Genomic DNA, 24,516 nt, shown 5'->3' on the forward strand with positions numbered 1-24,516 from the left:
AGCTCCAGTCTCAGTTTCTAAAATGAGGGTCACCATGGTTCTCCTCCCAAGGCCATTGTAACCAGTTAAATCTCTGCCCAAAATGTCTCAACAAAGTTTTATAGTAAAGATTCCGATGCTTCTTTGGAAGGATTTATGTTTGGTTGTTTCATATTTCATTATTCACAAATTTATTGAAGTACGGTGGGTAGTGTCGCTGCCTCACAATCTGTCTGAGTTTTGCATGCCTGTGTGGTTTTCCTCCAGGTTCTCTGGTTTCCTCATAGAAACATGCAGGTAGTGGTTTGGCTACACTAAACTGCCCCTATGTGTGAATGAGCGTGTAAATGTGAGTGCACGGTGCTCTGCGACTGGTGTTCTTTTGGGTGTATTCCTGCCCAGATCCCGGGATATCCGCTCCTACCCTAGCCAGGATAAAGTGGTTATTAAAGACTCATAAATGTATGAGTGATGTGCCTATGCCTAGCTTCTATTTCTACTTGTGTATTTAGCTGACTGTAACTAAGAACCCGTATTTCTGTGTTATTTCGCTAGTTAGCTTGTATCTCGATGGTAGTAGCATGGCACCATCAGTGACCTCACTGTCATTCACTCATATGAAACTAAACATGCTTACACAGTATAAACACATACACACACACACCACGTAGGTTTAACTGTTTTATTTTGTATTCTACAGTATCATCTGTCATCAATATCAGTTTGTTAAAGAGCCGTTGACAGCTTGCTAAAAGAAGAGGGGATAAAAAGAGGCAGAAGGGATGTGAAGAAAGAGAGAGAGATGGAAAGAGAGAGAGAGGGTGGGAAGGTGCTGAGAACAGAAAGAAGGTCCAGCTGCTGTCATATTTGTGTCACTGATTTGTCACAAGACTTAGTTGGAAATAAAGACTGAGATATTTATACTCCAACCCAATACCTGCACACTTTGCTATATGTTCCTTACTCTATTTGTTCATCCATATATTCATCCATTCTTTCTCACTTTATTTCCTCTTCCATGGCTTTGCTCTGAGCAGCTGGCACATACAAATAATTTTGATCTAACAAATAGGTAAATCAAATTATTTGATCATTCTCATTTGTCCCCATGAGCTGACACATCAGCGCCTTGTTGGCGACTGTGTTTCAGTAGTCACATCTAAGTGTGTTGAAAATTTGTGTTTGTGAGTAGGTGGTGTTTTTATTTTTAATACTGCATCTTCGTGACTGTATATGCGTGAGAGCGAGAGAGTGCGCACAAGAATGTGAGACCACTACATTTGTGTATTCTCTACCTGTGTGACTACGGGGGTGTGATTATGGTGAAAGGAGCACAAGTGCATGAACGACCGATTCTTTAACAACGTAAAGAAAAGAAAACACGTCGAAAGGACTGCTGCAGTGAACGACAGATTTCCATGGCAACACAGCAATCAAAAACCAGAGCCTTTTTTTTTGTAAGAAATGGTAGATTGTTTTATGTTTGTGTGTGTGTGTGTGTTTGCAGCTGTTTGAGAGTGTATCAGGTTTCCTGGGAATTGTGCTGACATACATGAGCACCCTAACTCAGATTTTCACAGAAGCTGTTGTAAAAGGTCAGTTGATGCTAAAACGGCAGTCCACACAGGTCTGGGTGAGAGTGAGACGTGCTGCTTTCTGGAAGAGTACGTTGTATCATCACCTTAGCAACAGTGTCGCAGCACATCCCAGCTTTCGCAAACTCATCAACTCTGACACAAGGTACTGTAAACCCGGTGTCAAAGCTCAGTCTGAATCAGTAATAAAGCCTGCTGATCCTGTGACAGGAAAAGAGCTGTTCATTCAGACACAAGTGGTTAAAACGTACGGAGAAAAAGGAAGACAGCACTAATTTTGTGTCTGTGTGAGTCAGTGTGAGTGTACTATCTGGATGATGTAATGGTAGTTCCACCCATACCAGGCTGCTTTTGTATCAGCTGTGTGAGGTCATGCACATGCCCACACACACACACACACACACACATTATGCCAAGGTCTACAATCTAAACACCTTCTATATACACTAAACTGTACAACGTCTGTGAGGCAGAGATGACCTTTGAAGCTCGAGTCCTTTCCTTTGTGCCAGTCAGCACTCTGTTAGCATCTCCTCTTTCCATACCTTTGCCCCCATTTTGGATTTACTCCAAAACATGAGTGTAAATGCGCACACATTTTGGTGTTCCAGCTGCCATTTTTCACATTTATGATGTGATCTAGCCGATCTGCTAAACTGGCATAATGTGAGCTAGTGTAAAATTGAGTACAGAGTGTACGGGTACACGCTTCTCGAGTGCCCATTTGTGTTGCATCAAGATGGAAAGTGCACTACTTGGACTTTGGATTATGGTAGTCTTCGAAGATGGAGCAATCTTTGACTGCAGGGCGATCTCTGATATTGCATTTGAAGATCTCACATACTTTATATGTTACATTAACATGCTGTAATTACAGAACTTTGACAAAATACAAACGTGGGCGATTGGTTTTATTTACTCCAGATATTCTATCTGCCAATTTTAGATCAATATGTGCTTGTGATGGTCTATTCGTTTATATTTGTATATTTGTAATAGGCATAAACAAGATGTTAATAGACAGAAATGTAATTAATTGGAAAGATAGAATATGTTAAGCAGTTTAATAGATATTTAATGTCATGGCTTTAAAATTGGCAATACATGTTAAGCAGTAATTTGTCAGGTATGATACTCTGAGTTGCCACTGTCTGTGGTTTAGCCATCTTCACACTGACTTTATCTAGGTGAATTCATGAGTCTGTGAGATCTCAAGCTTCAGCTTTGTGAGCCAATACAAACCAAGTAGGAGGTACGGTTGTCTCTTCGGTCAGTTAAACAAACATTGAGGGGCTGGTTATTATTAAGTAGCTGTCACACCAGTCTTTTTTCTTGCTGTATGCTTACGGTTGTTTGGCACACAATTAAAATAAACCTTGATGAGTGTGCATCTCTCTGCCTACTAGGATTTTCTTGTTACTAATATCGGCAACTCTGAATAAGCTTACATTTTGTTGATAATTTGATTGGAGTGTAGTGTGCTTTCAGGGAGTTGGGGATTACTACTGCTTGGCCCATTGCTCATTTGTGTTACTTCTTTACTTATGCTACAGTTATATTAAAAATCTCTCATAATTTGACAACTGAAATGAATCAGGGAAATTCCAGTGTGGAATTAGGATGTGAAATTTAGAAGTGAAATTTAAACTCTGCCCAAGGAACTTGTGACATTATCACATTCACCAAAAAATATGGTCAGTAACTTAAAAACTACAAGACCCTACAACTAAATAGGTAATATTATTTTACAGAGCAGCTCCAGCAGCCTTTTTCTTGTTGTTAATGTTCTGTGTTCAAACACCGTCTGCATCACCGGCTGGATGCCCTGACGTGATCACTGGTCAGGGGGGTCACCCGCAGAAAAACACTCCATGTTATTTATGCGCTGGGAGAAGCTATATAAAGGTGTGTATTTTGCTCATTTTTACAGGGCAAATACTTGACAAACAAAATGGGCAAGTTCATTAATACCCAGGAGCTGACTTTAGAGAGTGTTGCTTTTGTGCCCTTGACAAACTTAATTGCAGAAAGTCTTGGACTGCTCTATAACACAGGCTGTGTTGGCTCTCTCTCTCTCTCTCTCGCATCTTTGTTCTTGTTTAAGTATGTATTTGTGTTTGTTTTTAAATGTGGGGTGATGGAGTGCTCAAAAGAAGTTAAAAAAATAAAAGCTCGCTGAAGATTTGTAACCAGCACCATTTTAATAAATGCTCATTTTAAACCAAACGTGTGGAAAGTGGCTTCATGCACACTAAGCTTGTTTCTTCAGGCTAATAAACTTTATTTCGCATTCCAATACAGACAAGTTGCACAATATATTTACTCACTCGTGCGAAAGCACAAGATGATGCACTACAATCCAGATAAATGGCCCCCAAATACTGAATATAAACAGATCGATGACACTCTAGTGAACGCTAGTGCACTCTAGTGAATGCTAATTAAGATGGCTTACGTGACAGCACGTGCCAATACAATTGTGTATTGTGCCACGTTGCCTGTGGTGCCGGAACATCTAGGCCATGATATAGGACTACTCTTCACCAGACTAGTTTATCTACCACATTACGTGTGATTAGTGCAGTCTGCTCTTAACCTAAGAAATCTGCCCTGTGTTCTGGGATCAGTTTGGACCTGCTGCCAAAGAAGCCCTAGATAGGGCGATAAAACAGGATAAAACCGTCACTCAGATCAGCGGGTCCTGATGTGGTAGAAATGCAAACTTGTCTGCTGCCAGTACCCAACTTTGGAGTTCCTTGTCTTTGGAGGACCTTGTCGGTGTCAGACCCCAACAAAGTCATTGCTCTGAGAGTTACTGCTTGCTTTTTTTTTTTTTTTTTTTTTTTTAAAGCTATTGACCCGAGAAGTTCCTTCTCTCCGTGGACAGAGCCGAGATTGAAAAATAGAACCTACAGTTCAAACCAAGAGGTTATACTGTTTAACTGACATTCTTGTTTAGAAGGTGGATGATAGTTGTCACCCAGTTGTAGTTCTGAGAGGATTTTTGGTTTCTTTAAAAATATCATTAAATATCAGTACAGAAAGTAATGTTTATTTCTTGGCATACTGTGAAAAGCTGTAAAGCGAGAGGAAAAAAAAAAACATGAAAATAAAATAGCCCAAATGGCAACTTTAAATGGGCATGAGCTTTCTTTAGATTTTGAAATATCTAGAGCGCCACCCTATCATGCTGATATTGGAACTCGCACTACATTGCTTAATTTAAATGTTTCATTGTGATGGGACTTTACTGACATACATAATGAATGAGAATGGCACACCATGACAGGAGGTTTAGTTAGTTTATATTTTGTAAATTGTGGGACAAAAAACATTTTTTTTTTTTTAGCCTTTTTGTTTATGTAGGCAAACTATGCATGTTTCCAGCAGTAGTTGTAGGTTATACACAAGGTTTTGAATAGCAGTATTTTAAGCATTATTAATTTTGAGACAAAAAGGGCCAAGGGCTCAGGCATTTGCAGCTCTTCTCCTACGCACATGTACACATGAGAAGTTGACATTTTTTCTCTCTCTCTCTCTGTGTGTGTGTGTGCGGCAGAGCCTTTCTGGAGCACCCGCGTCTGTGCCTCTAACCAGCTTCACCTGTCTGCCTAGCTTACACACACACACACACACACACACACACACACACACACACCTAGAAACTGCAATCCTATCTCGTTTTGTCACTCTGTAATTTTGTCGTAGCGAGGTATGAAGCATTTTTCCATGCATGCTGGCATGCTCAGGAAATAAACCCATCATTTATTATTTCCACTGCCATGTGAACCGTGCTATAGCTATGAATCACGTGTAGGGCCGGGACATATAGGCAGAGCTAGAAATGGTGTAGCCCATTGAGTGGTCAAACACAAACATCACAGAATTGTCCTGAACACGTCTTGGGCTGGAGTCACTTCTCTGCTGAACAGCAATCCTCAATATTAGTGTGATGAGAGTGGTGAGATGGGATGTCCAGAAAATGTACTTAAGCACCTGAGTAGCATGACGCTCAGTACCCTGAAAATATTGACATAACTTTTGAACTTCACTTTCCAACTCTGAACAGATTTTTACATGAATCACGGCTAAGAAATTCAAAATTAAGATAAATATCATTGACAAGAGAACCTTAGATTGCGCAAACAAAAGCTCGAGTGTCTTGCAAAATTTAGGAGGCGGATCACAGTTTTTGCATTAAATTAAGTATTTCAGATTCATGGGATTCTGTCTGTGCAAAGTACGATTCTCTTGTTGCTAATATTTATTTTATGAAACAGGGTAAATATATAGATTACTGAGATCGTTATGATTACACCATAAAATATGTTAAGAGGTTATGATGAAATAACCTTAATAACTCTTAATAACTGTGTCATTTCTCTATTATCTTGAATTATAGTTCAAATCATCTTAACCAGTAACATGATCCTGAACAGACAGGCTATAGGAAGCAAATGTTTGTAACCTAATCTATGTATGGAAAAACATTAGTGACACTGTGAATGAAACATCACTCCCTGCAGTTAAACAGTCCCATCATCATTGGTGCTTAAATTCATTTCATTTTTTATTCTGTTCTGCTCGCTAAATTTCCATTTATATTAGGTCAATCAAACATTTTAAAACTTTAGAGTCCGTGACACGCTGTCACCTGTGCAGAGTGTGCAAGTGTTTTTCTCTGGTTTGATGATGATGTGAAGGTGCAGGTGGTTTGTTTTGACTGCCAGTATATGATTACAAACTGAATTGATTAGTCATATGTCTGTTTCACTAGAGCATGTAGCTGTTCTGATCCATAGCGTGGCATTCACTGTGTGAGAAAAGCACACTCATCAAGCATTTAAACATCTTTTACCCCTGCATTTGTTAAACTGGCTCCTAACACAACATGATATTTTCAGGCAGACAGCCAAGACAAGATAGAAAAACTAAATAGAAATAATTCCACTTATATTTAGTGAAATATATTTATGGTTACTGAATGCTGCTCCTCACTGGAGGTGATACCACGCAAGAAAAATGAGCTTAAGTTCAATATCAGAATCACATGTAACTGAGACACGCCTGTTTTTAGCAAGCTCTGCTGCGTGCAGCTCCTGTGCAAATGGCTGAGAAGTGCTCAACTCCATGGTTATGTCTCAGGTCTGGATAACAATATGCAGAATTTTGATGTTAAATCCTCACTATGCATGTTTTGGGGTCAAAGAAAGTTTGTGCCATTGACCATGTACTTGAGCCAGACCACCCTTTACAGCAGACACAGTGCAAGTGGAAATCAATGTAAAGCAGTACGCATTACAAGTGTTTAATGTCTCATTCCTTTTCAGACCCCCATAGACGCCAAAACAGGAGGACGTTCAAGCATGTCACGAAGCCGCAACACGACCACCATGACAACGGATGAGCATCCACACATCGGAAACTACCGTCTGCTCAAAACCATCGGCAAGGGCAACTTTGCGAAAGTTAAATTGGCCAAACATGTCCTCACAGGAAAAGAGGTAACCAGATAGTTTATCTGATTTGTCTCCACTTCTCTCTCTCTCTCTCTCTCTTTCTCTGACTTGGACTCTCTCGCTCTCCTCCTCTCACTTATTTCAAATTCTTGTATTGGAGTGTTGTATTAGGTGTATTAGGCAGAAGATAGGGCAGGGTACTTTGTAAGTTTTTAATATTTTTATGTTTTGACTTTCAGCACTGACCAAAGTAATATATAAAGTAATGAAGTTGATCTAGTTTCATATCAACTTATGTAAGCATGCGGCCAGCATACTTTTGTCTAAACTTAAGGCTAATATCCTGTTTGAGGTTGCTGCTTTTTCTGTCTCCTTTCTCTGTTTTAGGTGGCAGTGAAAATCATAGACAAGACACAGCTCAATTCTTCCAGTCTTCAAAAAGTGAGTCAAATTTTCTTTTAATTACAAGAAGAGGGGCTGAATGACTTGAGTCAGTGAGCGAACAGCCTCTTTAGTTCTTCTTACATTTCTTTTTAAAGATGCATACACAGTATGCGTCAGAATTATTTTAGACTGAAGTGGGTTTGGCTTGCTGTAAGTCTTTGTGTATGAAGTATTGCCTAGATGGTGTTAAATAACTCTGTGTTCTTTCTGCCCCCAGCTCTTCCGAGAAGTGCGAATCATGAAGCTTTTAAACCATCCAAATATAGGTGAGTAAAGAGAAGAAGAAGAATCTGCTGTTCTACATATATGCATGTGTATAATGTTTAGTATCAGGTAGTACTGTGTGTGCTTATGTAAGACAGATATCAAACTGGTTAATCAGATGCTAATTCATATTTAAAAGTATGTACATGTAGCACCTTAATGCCAGAAGTAGCTCACTAGGCTGTAGTGAGGCCTCATAAATGTCAAAGATGAAATGTGAAGATAGCCATGCATGCTCTGAGAGTGCTGCACAAAAAAGAAAGAGGACGAATCAGCTGTCTTGAAACTAGTTACCTTTGCATTGAACCCCAGTGGAATCGGTAGATCTTCTCTGCCAGTTTACTAACAGCAAATCAGTTAGTACATATGTTTTGTTAATTGCCTTTCACTGCAGAATTAGTGGGCTATTGCTGGTTTTGGCATGGTATATTATGATTAAGATGAGGGCAATCACAGCTATGTTTTCTTAAATTATATTGACAGGTTATTCTTCAACTGGATTACACACTGGATTATACACGTTCAGTTCTTTGCTGCTGCATTATGTTTTTTGTGCTGTTTTGTTTGTACCCCATTATGTAATCTTATACACTTAATGATCTGTGTAGCGTAGTCTTTAGTAGTTTCACTGGCATTAAAATCCGTGAAAGTACTGTGCATTTTTAAAAATGTGAACAATGTTTTAACAAATTTGACTCAAATATCATGAGACTATACTATACACTAACTGGCCAAAAGTATGTGGACACCTGACCGTTCCCATTCCAAAACCATGGGCAGTAATATGGAGTTCCCATTTTCCCTCTTTTGCTACTGTAACACCCTCCGCTCTTTAGGGAAGGCTTTCCGCTAGATATTGGAGCAGGGCTGTGGGGATTTTTGCCCATTCACCCACAAGAGCACAACAGGTTGGGCACCAAAGTTCAGCAAGAAGGCCTGGCGCGAATTTGGTGTTCCAGTTCATCTCAAAGATGTTTAATGGAGTTGAGGTCAGGGCTCTGTGCAGGCCACTTGAGTTCTTCCACTCCAGCACTGGCAAACCAAGTCTTCATGGAGCTTGCTTTATGCACAGGAGCATTGTCATGCTGGAACAGGTTTAGGCCTGTTAGGACCAATGAAAGGAAATTCATACAGCATACAGTGATATTCTAGACAATTGTGTGTTTCCTTTGTGGCAACAGTTTGGGGAAGGCTCATGTATGGGTGTGATGGTCAGGTGTCCACATACTTTTGGCCACATATGACAGAATCTGTCATCTAAGTTTTGACCATTTTTGCAGTTTTAATTTTTATTGCGGTGAAACATTTAGTATATATAGATAACACTGTGTAAATAACATACAGTATAGCATTTTGTTTCATGTTTTACAAAGTTTATATGGGAAGCCTTTGGCTCACCTTAAATTCTTTCTACAACACACAAGCCAAATTACTAACTAGTAATTACTAACTAATTACTAGTTTAATTACTAACTAGTTACAAGTACTAACGCTCAATATTTGTAACCGTCCTTTATTTCCACCGTGTGTGGTTGCCTTTGTGTTGCCAAAAGCCAAGATAACTCTTCCTAGCCAAGGTAAATCCCTTTCTCCTGACATGTTTTGACAGCTAATGATATTCTCTCTCCTGCCCCCATCCCCTTTCCCTCCCTCTAGTGAAGTTATTTGAGGTGATTGAGACAGAGAAGACACTGTATTTGGTTATGGAGTATGCCAGTGGAGGTAAGGAGACCATTCAGCCTGTTTTGCACCATTGAGCTGAGTTGTTAAACTAGGTGCATCATGCCTTTCCATGCCAGTTTGAGCTAGTCAGCAAAATTGCGATTTATTTTCCCAACTTATGTGCTGCTCAATCAAAACTGGAAAGTACAATAACGAAGTGACTCAGCAATGTCATCTCGTGTTTGTAATAAATATATGGCAGTTGACCTGGGTTTGAGAATAAATATGCAAGTTGCAGGAAAGAGTAGCAGATATTCAGTATTGTTAAATGAAATTTTATTAAAGTGAAAATCTTTATCTTATTTTGTCATCTCTGCATCCCTGTCATTTGCCGTTTTGTTTCTTTTTCTAAACCTATTTCACACTGTCCATCTTTCTGTCTCTGTTCCTCGCTTCTACCATCTAGGTGAGGTTTTCGATTACCTTGTCGCTCATGGAAGGATGAAAGAAAAGGAGGCTCGTGCCAAATTTAGACAGGTATGTGTGTGTTTGCTTTGCTCTGTTTATGCCTAATCATTCATATATATTTGGCATTCAAAGCATGTTTTATCTGCTTGCTGTATCTGTGGAAGATGCTAAATTCATTCCTGTTGTGATCTCTGCTGTATTTATGGATGACAGACTTGGTTTTTACATCTGGCTACAAGATCACACGATCTGATCACAAGTGGAGAGCTAAAATGGATAGTAGTATTTTCATGTGGCTTGAATGTGTCATCAGTGACCACTTGCGATCACACTGTGACAAGATGTGTTGCCATATATAGCAGAAGCAACCCATTATTACCTTTAAACCAGCCCCAAAAATATCCCAATACCAAAACTTAAATGAGCTGTATTTGACCGTCGTATGTTCACAATGCTGTAAAATTACGGTTCACACTAACTTAGCATTGCAAAGAGTTTTTTCAGTCTAGAAGTACTGAAACTTGTTAATTGTTTTATATGCATTTTTGTGTAAATGCATCTCATTTAGCCATAGATGAATCATCTCACTTCATTTCAGAGATTTTCTTTTAGTCCAGTACATACATATTTAAAAGTGGCCCTGTATTGTAGCTAGTCTTTACACTTTGTGTCTGGCAGACAGGAGTTTTAAGTCTATGTCAGGAGTTTTATTTACTTTGATTGTTAGTGCACTCTGAAGTTTTAGTATGGACTCCTTTAGCAATACTGCCCAAAGTTATAACGATGTTTCCTTTAACACTGCTATACAATGTATAATCATATACTACTAATCTCAAAATCTGTCCCTTCCAAGCCATATGCACTAAATCCAGCATCAAGACCAACATTGCAAAATGTGTTTTAATTGAATTCGAAAGTAACATAGTATTTTCAAAAAGCAGTTTTAAAACTCTGTTTAAAATTTTGTTAAATCCCGCTATCTTTGCCCGCTATGTCGCTTAGCAAGCAAAGCTTATACACAGCATAGTGAAAGAATTGTTTATAGCTAATATTATTAATAATAATTTTAAGTATTTATTAAACACTGGATGTTATTACATTTGTTTATGTTGCTGTTTTATAAAAGCAATAAGTCACTCAAGGGCATGCGTCACAAAGATTTTAACCATGATAAATAATTGTAACACATGCCTTCTCAAGGCTTATTGCTTTAATATAATTTTTTGCAAAACTTCAAACGTGTGACAAATGGAGTCAACTCATCACATGTATCATGCACAGAAGTGTGGCTGAAAAAAATAGCTTGCTTCCGTGTGAAAACCGGGCATCTGGCAACACTGGTGACTATGTAGTCTTTTGATGATGTCAGAGACTCATCAGGACTCATTAGCGTTCATGTTACAAATGTAATGTGGCCACACATGTTCCAGACCACTTCTGCAAGTGGTTTGAGTCATCAGATAACAAGACGTGTTTGACCTCGTTCTAGCACTGTCCCTTTGTGATCTGATCTCCCGAGATGGATGTTAATAGCAAGTCTGCCAAGACCGAGGTTAATGCATGTACTCTTAGACACAGCGTACAGATGCTGTATATGGAGGGTAGGTGGAAATGTGCGCAAGTATTGCTTTAAAGTCTTTCTCTTATGTTACTTATGTCTCTCTCCCTCTCTCCCCCTCTCTCTACTGTCCTGTTTCTTTGTGTTCATCTGTGTATCTGTCTAGATTGTTTCTGCTGTGCAGTATTGCCACCAGAAGTGCATTGTACACAGGGACCTAAAGGTAACAACGTTTGTACCAATGCTTAAAGAGTGTGGATGGTCTTTCAGGGTTTATAAGTGTATGCACTTACACAAGAGGACAAGAATAGGGTCATAGCTTTCATGTCCATTTGTTACATAAAAGCTCTTATCGTACTTCCATCTTTATGTACGCTTAAGCCTCACATGAATTAATCAGAACATAAGTGCATGTATGTGTACACTTCAACACAGTCCTCTACACACTGCCCCAGTTTCACACATTCGTTGTTAGACTCTCTCTCTCTCTCCAGTTAAAGCACAGTAAAACTGTACACAGTTAACACAGTGAGCACAGGTCTGTTTTACAGTTTCCTGTCCACCCATACACCCACTGTTCCCATGGCGATGCCCCACCCCATCCTTTACTCTTCATTAGTGTATAGGTGCAGAACCCTGCCACTCTGACCTTTGAGCTCTCGAGTTAATCTCCATGGTAGCATTATTTTTTAACAACCTCTGACAGAAGTGCTTTCAGGGTTAGATTAAATATGCAGCCCTATATGCATGCTTGTGCATGAGAATTGTCTATAATCGTTCATTACTGTAATAGTAACTTGCTTGCTCAGAATGCTGAGTTATGAGGTTTTAGATGGATACGTGGATGTGGTTCCTGAATGTAGAATCCCTTCATAACTGGGATGTGTATCTTAGCTTATTTTAATATTTAATTACCTGTAAAGGTTAATGAACAGAAATTTTAATTTACTTCATGGAAGAAGAAATGTTCTTTGGCCTTTATCTACATATAAAAAGTTATTTTCTTCCTGCAAATAAACTTTAGTCGAGTTGGTGGCACAAAGTAATATACAGGAAATAATGATTGAAATATTAAATATATACACCTTTTCACAGTGTAGTTCTTTCTTGCTCATAATTCCCCAAAAAGGTGAACTGGGTCATAACTTAGGGTATTCAGTTATTTAACAAAATCAGTAATTTAATGAATTGTCCTGTTTAGCAGTAATAAAATAAGGTATAAGCCGAACTCATTGTATCCCTTATCTTTAACAAAACTGAGGGGCAACTAGTGCTGATATGTATTCATATATCGCTGAATCACATTCAAGCAGGTATAGTAATCCATGTCAGCCTTCTAAATGTCCTTTCCATTTTCTCCCCTTGACGTTCCCTGATGCAATGTAGTGAATACTACTACTTTTATCTTGAAATTTTAATCAAGTATTTGATTAACTGAATACGCACCGCTACATCACACACTCAAAAATAGATTTAAAAAAATATATCACAATATTCATTATCAAGAGCTGTGTAAGCTAACTGCAGCAGCAAAGAAAAGCATTAATGCTGACGGGAAAACTTTAAGTGTTATCTAATTTAAAGGGAAAGATTAGCATTAGTATAGCCAAAGCATAATCTATTGCTGAATGTGAACTCAGATTGACAAGCTAAATGTACATAATCATTATAAAGCAGAAACACAGCCAGGTTTTCAGGGTGTCACAACAGCATATAAACACACATGCATCATGTGTAATAATATGGAGTGAAGATTTTTGCACACATGACTAATGGGTGAGGGTCTGCTTGATTTATGTTTGTTTCTCACCAGACTAACAGTGCTGTAAAAGTGCAGTCATATATTCATGTGAGAGCATGAGAGAGCACCTTGACTGTTGCGTGGGGTTCATGGAGAGTGTGCGGGCATGTGTGTCGTCTGTCTGTGTGTGGGTGGGTGGACTTGTGTGCGTGTGTAATGTGTAAGTTAGTTGATGTCAGCCGGCTAATATTTAACTGTGCCAGCCAAGCCCAGTTAGCACCCTGCATCTGTTGCTAGGCAATGCGGGCTTCCAACTTGGCTAAAGTTGGTGGATAAACATTTGAGTGGCAGCACCGAGAGTGCTCATGCATTTCAACACCACCCCACACACAGATACACAGACACATGCGTCTACCCGGATGAGAGACCTTATAAAGACTATTTGAAGCGACCAGAATGAGAGTGCAGTGGAGAGACACAGAGAAAGATCATCTATAGGTTGCTGATATTGCAGGACTGTGTTCCATTTTAGTTTATGCTTTGTTTTCCTTCTGATTTAGCTGACTCATCTTTACCTAGTAGGGAAGGGTAAATACTGTATGTGGCAAAAATATAATAGAGCAATACTTTAAGACATTTTCCTGATACATGCTATCCTAATATATAATTTTATTATAATAACTATAATAAATAACTAACAAAACAATATTATAGTAAAAATAATTTTTGAATTATAATTGAATTTTTATTCAAGGAAAAGGTCTGTGTGCAATTAAACAGTTGGTAAAAAATATATATATATATATTAACGTCTAATCAATAAGTTGCTACAGTGAGTAACAATGAAGTTATAAAACACTGGCCTTGGAAAAGTGTGTCATGATTATATATTGAAAGTCTGGAACCAGTGAGAAACATTTCACAGCTTTGTTAGTTCATTTAATACCTTTGATATTTAAAACTTTCTGAAGATGCGTAGTGTAATTTTTCTAATAGCTGTCTCATTAAGATTTTTTTTTTTTTTTTTGATTTGCCTAAAGTGGCACTTGTGCTCCTTTGGTTCGAAGGCTGATATCCTATCCCAGCCCTGTCATCTAGTAGTGTATTTCTAACCCTTGAACAATCTTCAACTTAATCTACCACAGGCCTGTGAGTTCAATATATCCACGTTTTTCCTCTCTCCTTCCTCCTCTGCCCCACAGGCTGAAAACCTTTTGCTAGATGCAGATATGAACATTAAGATAGCAGACTTTGGTTTCAGCAACGAGTTTACTGTGGGAAATAAGCTGGACACATTCTGCGGCAGCCCCCCCTACGCCGCTCCTGAGCTCTTTCAAGGCAAGAAGTACGACGGCCCCGAGGTTGATGTCTGGAGCTTGGGGGTCATTCTCTACACACTGGTCAGCGGTTCCCTGCCCTTTGACGGACAGAACCTGAAAGTAAGAGAGAAGAGGGAGGGAAAAGTAGGAGTAAGGGGTTACAGAGAGGTTTAGATAGACTGTTTGATGACAAATCTTGTCTGTTCATTTCTCACTTTCTGACTTGGAGCCAATATGCCTGACACTCTCTCTCCCTTTTTTTCCTCTGTGTCTGTCTCTTTTTCCCACAGGAGCTTAGAGAGCGTGTATTGAGGGGGAAGTACAGGATTCCCTTCTATATGTCTACAGACTGTGAGAATCTACTGAAGAAATTCCTTATTCTCAACCCAACCAAAAGAGGCAGTCTAGAGGTGCTTTATTTTATTTATTTTTTTTGAACACACATTTTAAGTGCTTTATTTGTTTCTACGTAAAACAACATTTTACCAAATGGAATCAAATACCTCAGCACATTTTATTACTTTAGTTCTGCTATACTTTTTCACTGATAAATTAAGCCCATCAATGTCAAACCGTGAATTTTAAGACTGTATCTGTAGTATATTCAATTTTGCTACAAAAACAGATTTAAATCTTATCGATCTCAACATGGACATTATACATTACTGGACCTGAACACATAACCTAACATAACAGTAGTGTAACTCACCCAGATCAACTGTTTTTTTTTTTCTTCATTGGAAAATTCAGCCATCCTAACTCTGTAATTGCAGCACTTTTGATTTTAGCTTAATTTCTCTTTTAATGGAAATGCAAGAAAGTATATAGAAAGCTAGTTTATTTGCAAGCTCTGAATCTTGTAGCATTCTTTAAATAGATGTGAAGTTTATGAATGCTTTATGAATTATAGAATGGTTTAGCTGAAAGACTGTTAAGCTTTATAACAGACTACTAACAGGCATAAAACAGTAAAACATGCATGTGTATTATATAATTGTTAATCACAGTGCTCTCTCTCTCTCTCTCTCTCTCTTTCTCTCTTTCTCTGCGTTGTTCTAAGCAGCAGATCATGAAGGACCGCTGGATGAATGTGGGTCATGAGGAGGAGGAATTAAAGCCCTACATAGAGCCCCAGCCTGACTATAAGGACCCCAAAAGAACAGGTAGGGTTGGGGGTGTGTGTGTGTGTGTGTGTGTGTGTGTGTGTGTGTGTGTGTGTGTGTGTGTGAGAAAGTGATGGAAACATGAGAGAAACACAAACAAAACAGTATAAGGTATACATATATAGACTTGTTAGTAACATACATCTTATTTCACATAGATATAATGCTACAAATGGGCTACACACAAGAGGAAATTCAGGATTCACTTGTCAACCAGAAATATGATGAAGTTATGGCAACTTACCTGCTGCTTGACTATAGGAACTCTGAGGTACACCGATGCATAAACACTCTTCAGTTCCTATCACACATGAACACTATTTACTCTTGTGTTTTACCATGTCCTAAAATATCACTAATATTTTCATGTTTCAGCTCGATGAGAGTGTCAACATGTTGATCAAACCACGACCAGGAAGTGACCTCACAAACAGTAATGCACCTTCTCCACCTCACAAGGTACAACGCAGTGTGTCATCTACTCAGAAACCACGAAGGCCCACAGATCAGGGTGAGTTATAGATATAGCAATTAACTTGTAAGGGTGCTGAACTCTTAATTTAGTCCCACCGTTTGAGTTTTTTTTTTTTTTTTTTTTTTTTTTCCCTCCCCTTCTGCATTTCTCTAGTCACATACTCTAAAAGGCCTCAAGGGGATAACAAGTACACAGCTGAGGATTCTGGGCGGAAAGGGTCCAGTAGCTCAACCAAAGTGCCACCCAGCCCCGTCGTCCCAGGAGACAGCAAAAAGAGCTCCACACCCTCCACTGTAAGTGTGTGTGCATGTGTGTATGAGACGCAACAAAGAGCATGGTGACTTTTCTTACTGAATAGCTGTACATTTTAACCAAAAAAATGTGACAACATGTATGTGTGTAAGGTGTAGCGTGAATGTCAAATTAGTCAGATTTCTTGTTGCTTAACTATATTTTATGTTTCTTATGCTACCTGAGGTCCATATAAAAAGTTGTCTTTATGCATGAATAATTCACACAGTTAGGCAAAATCCTAAAATGGCTTCCTATTCACTGTACATGCTCGCTGCAAAGGGTATAACAATTTCCTTACATACTGCACTATATGCTCCCAAAAAAACTTTTCTAATTCAGCTCCAGAAATGCCTGTTGGGAATTTACTACATACGTGTTACTTTGTTTTTTGCATATTGAATTAGTAAATTCATATATATTATATATTATAAATACATAAAAACAAATTATGCCATAAATGACATTTTTATTGGTATTTATTCACAACCCTTTTCCTACATGACAGTAGAGTTATTTGTCAAAAAAAGTTTAAGAAAGAAACATACTTCAATAGACTGACATTAGGCCTGTGGATTTTTTTGGCTGTTCAGTGCATAAATATTATGAAATTTCAATTAGTATTCAAACATTGAAATTTGTTTTGCCGGGCCTAAATGTGTAGTAGCTGATTGCTAACCTTGATTTTGGTGCATGACCCTACAGAACAGTATCCTGTCCACTGGCACAAGCCGCAGCAGAAACTCTCCTCTCACTGAGAGATCCTTGCTGGGAGTCCAAAACGGCAAGGACAGGTACACACAGCTGCACACACAGCCTTACAACTTACAACAACAACAAAAAAAAGACAGTTTGCATCGAACAACATGAGTCAAAAATTGCGTTAGTTGCGTGTGTGAACATAGACAGGTATGGCATGAGCTATGCTCCCTCTGAATCTACTAACTGAATAGTTGGTTTTCCATTTCCTCACAGTTTATTTTTCACTGATAGAAATGTAATCACATGCACACGTTATGCCCCTCTATCCTGCTGTATGCTAAAATTGGTTACCCATTGGTTACCAACTCACTTGTTTGGCTTGGACTGGCCTTGACTGTCCAGTGGGTAACCAACCAGCATCCCTGGGTTTGGCTGTCACTGATTATCAAAGTTTCAGGAAAAATGAATCGTGCTTCCATGCTGATATACATGCTATACATCTCTCGCCAAATTATCACGCCTTTCTGAGAACACATACCCCCATTACCTTGATCCCCACTCTTCCTCACCATTCCCTCTTTTGATGGACCCACACAGTTTTAATTCATCCCAGTGATTACCATGGCTTGTACCTCGGGTTATATGTACATAAACATGCTTTAAGGCTTGAGCTTTAATGTGCAATATGTATTCAGTGTATATCCATAATGATGTGTGTGTTGTGCGTGTCCTAATGCATATGTGGACTTTTAGGGACATATTACAGTGCCTGCTGCACATTCCAATCAAATGTTAGTAAAGATATGTCCAAATTTGCTACATTGGCAACATATGCAAAAAGCTATATCATGCATAAAACATATTTTTATAGTTTTTGAGTCATATATATATATATATATATATATATGCCCTTATAAAGTCAAGGTAGCTGGCATGTCTTTGAATATTGAAGCAGCTCAGGAGGATATTTTTCCTTATTTCAAGAATAGTCGATTTCTCTGTGTAGAAAGCACTGCTTCTTTATGCCCTTAGCAGCATGAGTGCTCATTAGAAGGCTTGATGCAAATGCAATATAATGTGTGTAGTGATATAACCGTTAAATGTCGTCATAGGTACTGTGATTAGAGTGCTTTCATTGGAACTTGTGCATCTTCAAAATATTAACTAGTGCTCTGCTGTGTTTGGTTTCGTTTTTTTTGTTTTGTTTACTACTCCCTTTCCTACACTTCGCTACATCTGTCTCATTTTCTCCTCAGTCTTTCTGTAGTCCTCGCTCACTCACTCATTCTTTGCTAAGGCATTTCAGGAAGCTCTGTGAGTGTTGTGCCTTATCTTTCTCTCTCATTTTCTCTCTAGTCTGTCTTTGCACACTGATTTTTGTTTTCTTGGTTTATCTATGTTTAAAAGGATTAGCAAAGCTTGTGACGGAAAAAGGCACCATTCAATTTGTACAATTTATGTAGTTGACCTGTAATAGGCTTACACTCTGTGTTCTTCTCAGTAAGGTGATAGCATGGTTTTCCCAACAAGCGTTGCTAATCTTGTGTATGTGTGTGTGTGTTCTTCTCTTTTCTGCTTTTCCCCCTCATCAGCACTCTGTTTGACCTCTCCCTCTCTCTCTCTCTCTCCCTCTCTCTCTCTTGCTTGCTTGCTCTCTTGTACCAGTCTGCACTGTCTCTGTATATACTCAATGCCCAAACTCACACTTTCCTTTGTGCTCTTTCTTTGTGTCCTCTGGGTGCTGTCTCTCTCTGTCACTCCCTTTCTCCTTGTCCCTATCTCCCCATTGTCAGATAATTATGCCTTCTAATAAAATCCTCTTTCCTCCCCCAACACATATACGGCCATGACTATGTGTGTGATGGTGTGTGCGCGTGTACGGTGCCGCTGCTGTATGTTCTCACCACCATCAGCCTGAACACACCCGGGTCCCGCGCCTCCACGGCCTCGGCCGGCGCCGTACTCACATCGTCCTCGTCCTCACGTTCCCGTCATCACAAGTCCATGTCCTCCTCAGCCCACCCTTGCCCCGCTGACCTACACGCACACCAGCCCAGGCAAGTTACATCGAGCCACACGCATTCTGAGAAACAGCCTTTACTTTTTGCATTGAATGAAATGAGGGGGAGGGGAATGCTCGGTGAAGGACTCGCACAAAGACCTTGCTGGCTGAAGAAAGGAAAGCTTGTCAGGGAGGCCTGTAAATGCCTTGTGTTTTAATTTATAACACTGATGGTGTAATATCATGTTTCTTAAGAGGGGTTTGCCACGGGTATGCGATTTTTTTTTATAGTTATTAGTCTGTTTGATTGGTCACTTTAATTGAATGGGTTTAATCCAAACTTAACTAATTCAAAACTAATGGGCCTATAAATTATGATTCCTATAATGTAATTGTATATTTGTATAATTGTATATGATTGTATATTTCTCATCAGAAATCATTGCTCTTACAGATTTTGTAAATATTTTCAAAAATAGAGAGTTGAGGTCACGGGAGAGGGTTATGATAACGACACTTGAACCAAAAGAACAGCAATGCTGATGGTCCATTCCTCCAATTTCTCACCGGTCCTTTACACTTTATTTTCCAACTCTCCAGTTGTTCTGGCATCGTCTCCTGCCAACAGCACCAGATACGTGTTTACTTAACATCTGTGCAGCTACATAAGAAAGCATTTCCTAATGAGATTAATGCTTTTAACCTGTTGTAATGGGTTTAGAGCACTGTGTGTGCACCCTTTGACACCAGCATGACCATGATGAAACATTTATTCATTATTTCACCCACAAAACCACATTTACATTTATGGCATTTGGCAGATGCCCTTATCCAGAGCAACTTACAATTATCTTATTATTTACACAACTGAGCAGTTGAGGGTTAAGGGCCTTGCTCAAGGGCACAGCAGTGGCAGCCTGGTGGCGCTGGGATTTGAACTCTCAACCTTCCGATCAGGAGGCTAGCATCTTAACCACTAAGCTACCCCTTCCCAATACAGGATAGGACAGGATAGGACAGTATACACATGTTAGGATACACATCATGTATCCTAACACTTTATACTTGTAATTGTTTCTCCAATTTCATAAACTGTAGATATAGTGTTTGGAATTAATGGTTAACATTAGCCTGGTAGCATGTATGTGTCACTGGGAGTGAATGGCTGATCCAAAAGCCTGCTCTGTTGCATGCAGTGGACTCGGACTCTTCCACATGAGGTTGAGGACAAGTGAAAGAAGGTACCGCTGCCCTGCCTCATAGCCACTCTCTAGTTCTGCTCTGTTTCTATACTCTGTACTTATTTTTCTACTAATAATAATTATGTCTACTAATCCTTCTACTAGGTATATATGGAGAATGTTGTTATGGTGCAAAGTCTGTGGAAAAGCTCTGCCCTTTAGCTTGGGTTTCATTCAACCAATTAATGGTAACTCAATTAGCACTGCTTAAACCTTCCCTTTGGGAAATATTGAGTGCGTATTCACTCCGTATGATTGTGTTATTGTCTTCATAAGTTTTGTATTTTTTGTTGTTTTTGGTTCTAAAATTAAAAAAAATAAAATAAAATTCATGGAGATTTTAAATTTCTAAATCACAGACCCTTAAACTTATGCTATACTATAGTCCCATTTGATAGTATTGGAATCGCAAGGCCAATTCTTTGGTTTTTGCTATATATTGATGACGTTTGTGTTTGAGATCAAAAGATGATATTTGTGTTTGAGATCAAAAGATGAATATGGAAAAAAATATGTTTGAGCCAACCCATTTTTCAAGTGATCAAAAATACTGGAACTGGTGTTTCTCGTTGCCCAGCTGTGCCGTGTTTCTTGTTGCCCTGTGCACTGATTGATTCTTTAAACTAGCTCTAAATGTCTACTCTTGGTTTGAGCCCTGGGTTTCCCCTATGAAGACTGCATTTGTTGTTGAAAAGGATAAACCAACATGAAGACCAGAGGGCTGTCTATGGGAGAAAAGCAAGCTATTTTGAAGCAGAGAAAAGAGGTAAAATTGATCAGAACCATTGCAAAAGCATTGGGCATAGCCAATACAACAACATGGAATGTCCTGAAAAAGAAAGAAACCACTGGTGTACTAACAACCAGACATCGAACAGGTCGGCCAAGGAAAACAACAACAACAGTTGATGACAGAAACATTGTCAGAGCTGTGAAGAAAAACCGAAAACAACAGTCAGTGACATAACCAACAACCTCCACAGGGCAGGGGTGAAGGTATCACAATCCACAATTTGAAGGAGACTTTGAGAGCAGAAATATAGAGGCCATACCACAAGATGCAAACCACTCATCAGCAGTAAGAATCTGAAGGCCAGATTGGAATTCGCAAAGAAATACAGAGATGAGCCGCAAAAGTTCTGGAACCAAGATTAACCTCTACCAAGGTGATGGAATCCGCTCATGATCCCAAACATACGAGCTCATCAGGCAAACATGGTGGAGGTAGTGTCATGGCTTGGGCTTGCATGACTGCTTCTGGAACGGGCTCACTAATCTTTACTGATGATGTAACTCATGACGGTAGCAGTAGAATGAATTCAGAAGTTTACAGAAACATTCTGTTTGCCAATTTACAGAAAAATGCATCCAATCTAAATGGGAGGAACATCATCATGGAGCAAGACAATGACCCAAACACACTTTAAACACAAAAAAGGACTTCATCAGGGGAAAAAAGTGGAAGGTTTTAGACTGGCCAAGTCAATCACCAGACCTTAACAAAACTGAGCATGCATTTCACCTGCTGAAGAGGAGACTGAAGGGAGAAACCCCCCAAAACAAACAAGAAGAAGCTGTGGTACAAGCCTGGAAAAGCATCACAAAAGAAGAATTCAACAGTGTGGTGATGTCAGTGGGTCACCGGCTTGATGCAGTTATTTGAAACAAGATAAGCAACAAAATATTAAGTGTATTTACTTTAAGACTATCTGTTCCAATACTTTTGCTCATCTAAAGATTGGGTGTTCTGCCAACAAAGGTCCCATTTTCTAAGTAGTTTAGCACATCTAGATGTAAATATCAGGAAATTAAATCTGAAATATGTATTCTTATATTCATCTTTTGATCTCTTCCTCAAATATCTTTAGTATATAGCAAAAACAAAAGAATTGCCGTTCCAGTACTTTTGGAGGGGACTGTATGCTCATTCTGAATTCAGTATGTGTTTGTAACTGGCATCATTTAATAGTTCAATAGCTCATAGACAAATTGGCTAAAGGTCTAATATTCTATAATATTAAATTCCATGAAACTGCATTGGGCTTTCCTAGACAGCCATGAGCCAGGAAAAGACACAGCCCACAACTTATTGGCTGCTGGTTCTGGCAGGGATTGCTCATTGGAACAATTCAGTTTTTGGCCAAAAAAGTTATTTTGTGGACACATGATTCTCTGATTATGCGATATTAAGAACCCACTTCCTGGATCTCACCTTAAACATTATATGTGAGCTTTCAGCTCCATGATTTGATGAGACGTGATGTCTGCTGAGTCCTCTTTCTATGCAGAGCATATTTCTTTATTTTGAGATTATATAACACATTCTACCAGTACACTGCAGGAGTGAGTCATTATCACACCTCCCTGTATCTCACACCCGGGCACATTTTAGATGTGCTAGAGATATACAGAGATGTTGGCATATACTTGAGATGTTGGCATATCTTTTAAATTAGAATTCCTGATCACTGAATTGTTTGCATTACAGAACTGCTCTAATTGCACGTCTTGTTTGCTGTGCTAGGAAAGATCAATGCTTTGTCATCTGTGAGAAGTTTGAAAGCAGTTAACACATTGTCAAGCAGGGTTTGAATTTAACATTTATGGTCTTTTTTCCCTATTTTTGTGGGAAAATATTTTTTGTCTTAGTGGTCCTCCCCAGAGAGCACCTGGTGCATCACCGTCAGCTTACAACATCAGCAGCGCTACAGGGCCGGAGCGTACCAACTTTCCGCGAGGGGTGCCCGCTCGGAACACCTTCCACATCGGTCAGCAGAGAGGGGCACGGGATCAGCAAGGCTCACCATATCACGCTCCTCCAGCCTCGCCTTCCCTGTCTCATGGCACCAGCCAGCAGCGGAGACCCCCAACCTCAGGCATCTTCAGCAAGTTCACCTCCAAGTTTGTGCGCAGGTGAGAATGAATGACAGGGCGCTACACAATGTGCGTGGCTGGAGCTCTGGGTGATGAAGGGATTAGGGCGGGATTAAAGGTTTATGAGGTGGCTAGGTGGAGAAAAGCTATTTGTCCAAAATTATCATAAAGTGAAATAAGGGCAGGAGTAGCATGTGCGTCTGCTTTAGAGGAGAAGCAGATGGAAGCGAGAAAGGAAGAGAGAGAGATTCTTGTTAAGTGATAAAAAAGGAAGTCACCATCACATCACACATTCTCACGCCTCTGCTTCCTTCTTGCAGCTGGGTATGTGTGTAGTCTCGATTTCTTTTTTTTTTTTCCTCACTCTCTCTCTGCATTTTTAATTTGTTCATTTGAAATAGGGAAGTGAGTTGTAGAGGTTTTGTTTGACCCATACACACCAGGTCTTTATGAGGGCTGTCTTTCTCAAGTCATTGCACACATACAAATGCATGACTACTCTGGAGAGTTTGCTGTTTAAACAATGTCACAACTGATCTTTCCCCAAAGGTCAAGTCCTTGTTAGGAAATTAAATCACATTGCCAGTGCCTATAATCTTGACAATACTGTTTTAGTACACATACACAGCCACTCACATTTCTCATCTATTTCATCATTTCCTGCTTCTGGGTTCTATCACACTCCGAACGTACTGCCACTGCCACCTTTTCTCCACCTCTGTGGTGACAGTATCCATGGTAACAGCGGAGGTATCACATTCCCCAGCCCTATAAATACTTGTGTTGGGGACACCTTGGCGTGCGCTTACTGCCAGAGCTTTGTAGAAAAAAATGCAGGTGTAACTTCAGTTAAATATTAATATTCATAGTCATTTCAGATATTATTAAACATGGCTAGACCTCAAATCTTAGCGTTTTACTTTAATACAACTTAGAAAACACACCTAAGTACACAGAACAACATTGTGTGTAAAAGCTAGTACGGCTTTTTGAACTGCTAATTTGTATGTATTAAGCACCTAAGAGAATTGGTTGAGCTATAAAATCATACACTGGGGTTCAGTCTAATCCAGTTCTGTCCCAGAAACATTCTGAGTCAAAATTGGCCACCCCGTATATTACATCTTTGGTTTAGATAACCGTTACATTTATTTCTCAGTTTAATTTCTTCTGTAATAACACCATTAGCTGCTTTCAAATGATCTTGGTATATACTTTGTATAGTACGTGTAAATAAGCACAAGTTTTGGTGAGCATTACAATTACAGACAGCAATAAG

The 24,516-nt window shown here is 39.3% G+C and overlaps 1 protein-coding gene across 9 annotated transcripts in view; it reads left to right on the top strand.

Annotated features, from left to right (window-relative positions):
* mark2b (MAP/microtubule affinity-regulating kinase 2b) overlaps nucleotides 1-24,516 on the top strand; it is a 40,317-nt gene that overhangs the window by 9,589 nt on the left and 6,212 nt on the right. For 6 of the 9 annotated variants that reach the window (XM_034303747.2, XM_034303748.2, XM_034303751.2 and 3 more), the window contains exons 2-16: nucleotides 6,905-7,078; nucleotides 7,421-7,474; nucleotides 7,695-7,743; nucleotides 9,398-9,463; nucleotides 9,870-9,940; nucleotides 11,596-11,652; nucleotides 14,373-14,609; nucleotides 14,780-14,899; nucleotides 15,553-15,652; nucleotides 15,811-15,923; nucleotides 16,028-16,163; nucleotides 16,281-16,420; nucleotides 17,124-17,212; nucleotides 19,034-19,177; nucleotides 23,013-23,276. In XM_034303747.2, the coding sequence (XP_034159638.1) occupies nucleotides 6,905-7,078; nucleotides 7,421-7,474; nucleotides 7,695-7,743; nucleotides 9,398-9,463; nucleotides 9,870-9,940; nucleotides 11,596-11,652; nucleotides 14,373-14,609; nucleotides 14,780-14,899; nucleotides 15,553-15,652; nucleotides 15,811-15,923; nucleotides 16,028-16,163; nucleotides 16,281-16,420; nucleotides 17,124-17,212; nucleotides 19,034-19,177; nucleotides 23,013-23,276 (1,814 nt within the window). The remainder of the gene's footprint in view (nucleotides 1-6,904; nucleotides 7,079-7,420; nucleotides 7,475-7,694; nucleotides 7,744-9,397; nucleotides 9,464-9,869; nucleotides 9,941-11,595; nucleotides 11,653-14,372; nucleotides 14,610-14,779; nucleotides 14,900-15,552; nucleotides 15,653-15,810; nucleotides 15,924-16,027; nucleotides 16,164-16,280; nucleotides 16,421-17,123; nucleotides 17,213-19,033; nucleotides 19,178-23,012; nucleotides 23,277-24,516) is intronic. The other 3 variants (XM_034303753.2, XM_034303754.2, XM_034303755.2) reach the window with 1 other exon arrangement.

The sequence above is a fragment of the Pangasianodon hypophthalmus genome, chromosome 4 (assembly GCF_027358585.1).
Source record: "Pangasianodon hypophthalmus isolate fPanHyp1 chromosome 4, fPanHyp1.pri, whole genome shotgun sequence".
NCBI classification, from domain to species: Eukaryota; Metazoa; Chordata; class Actinopteri; order Siluriformes; family Pangasiidae; genus Pangasianodon; species Pangasianodon hypophthalmus.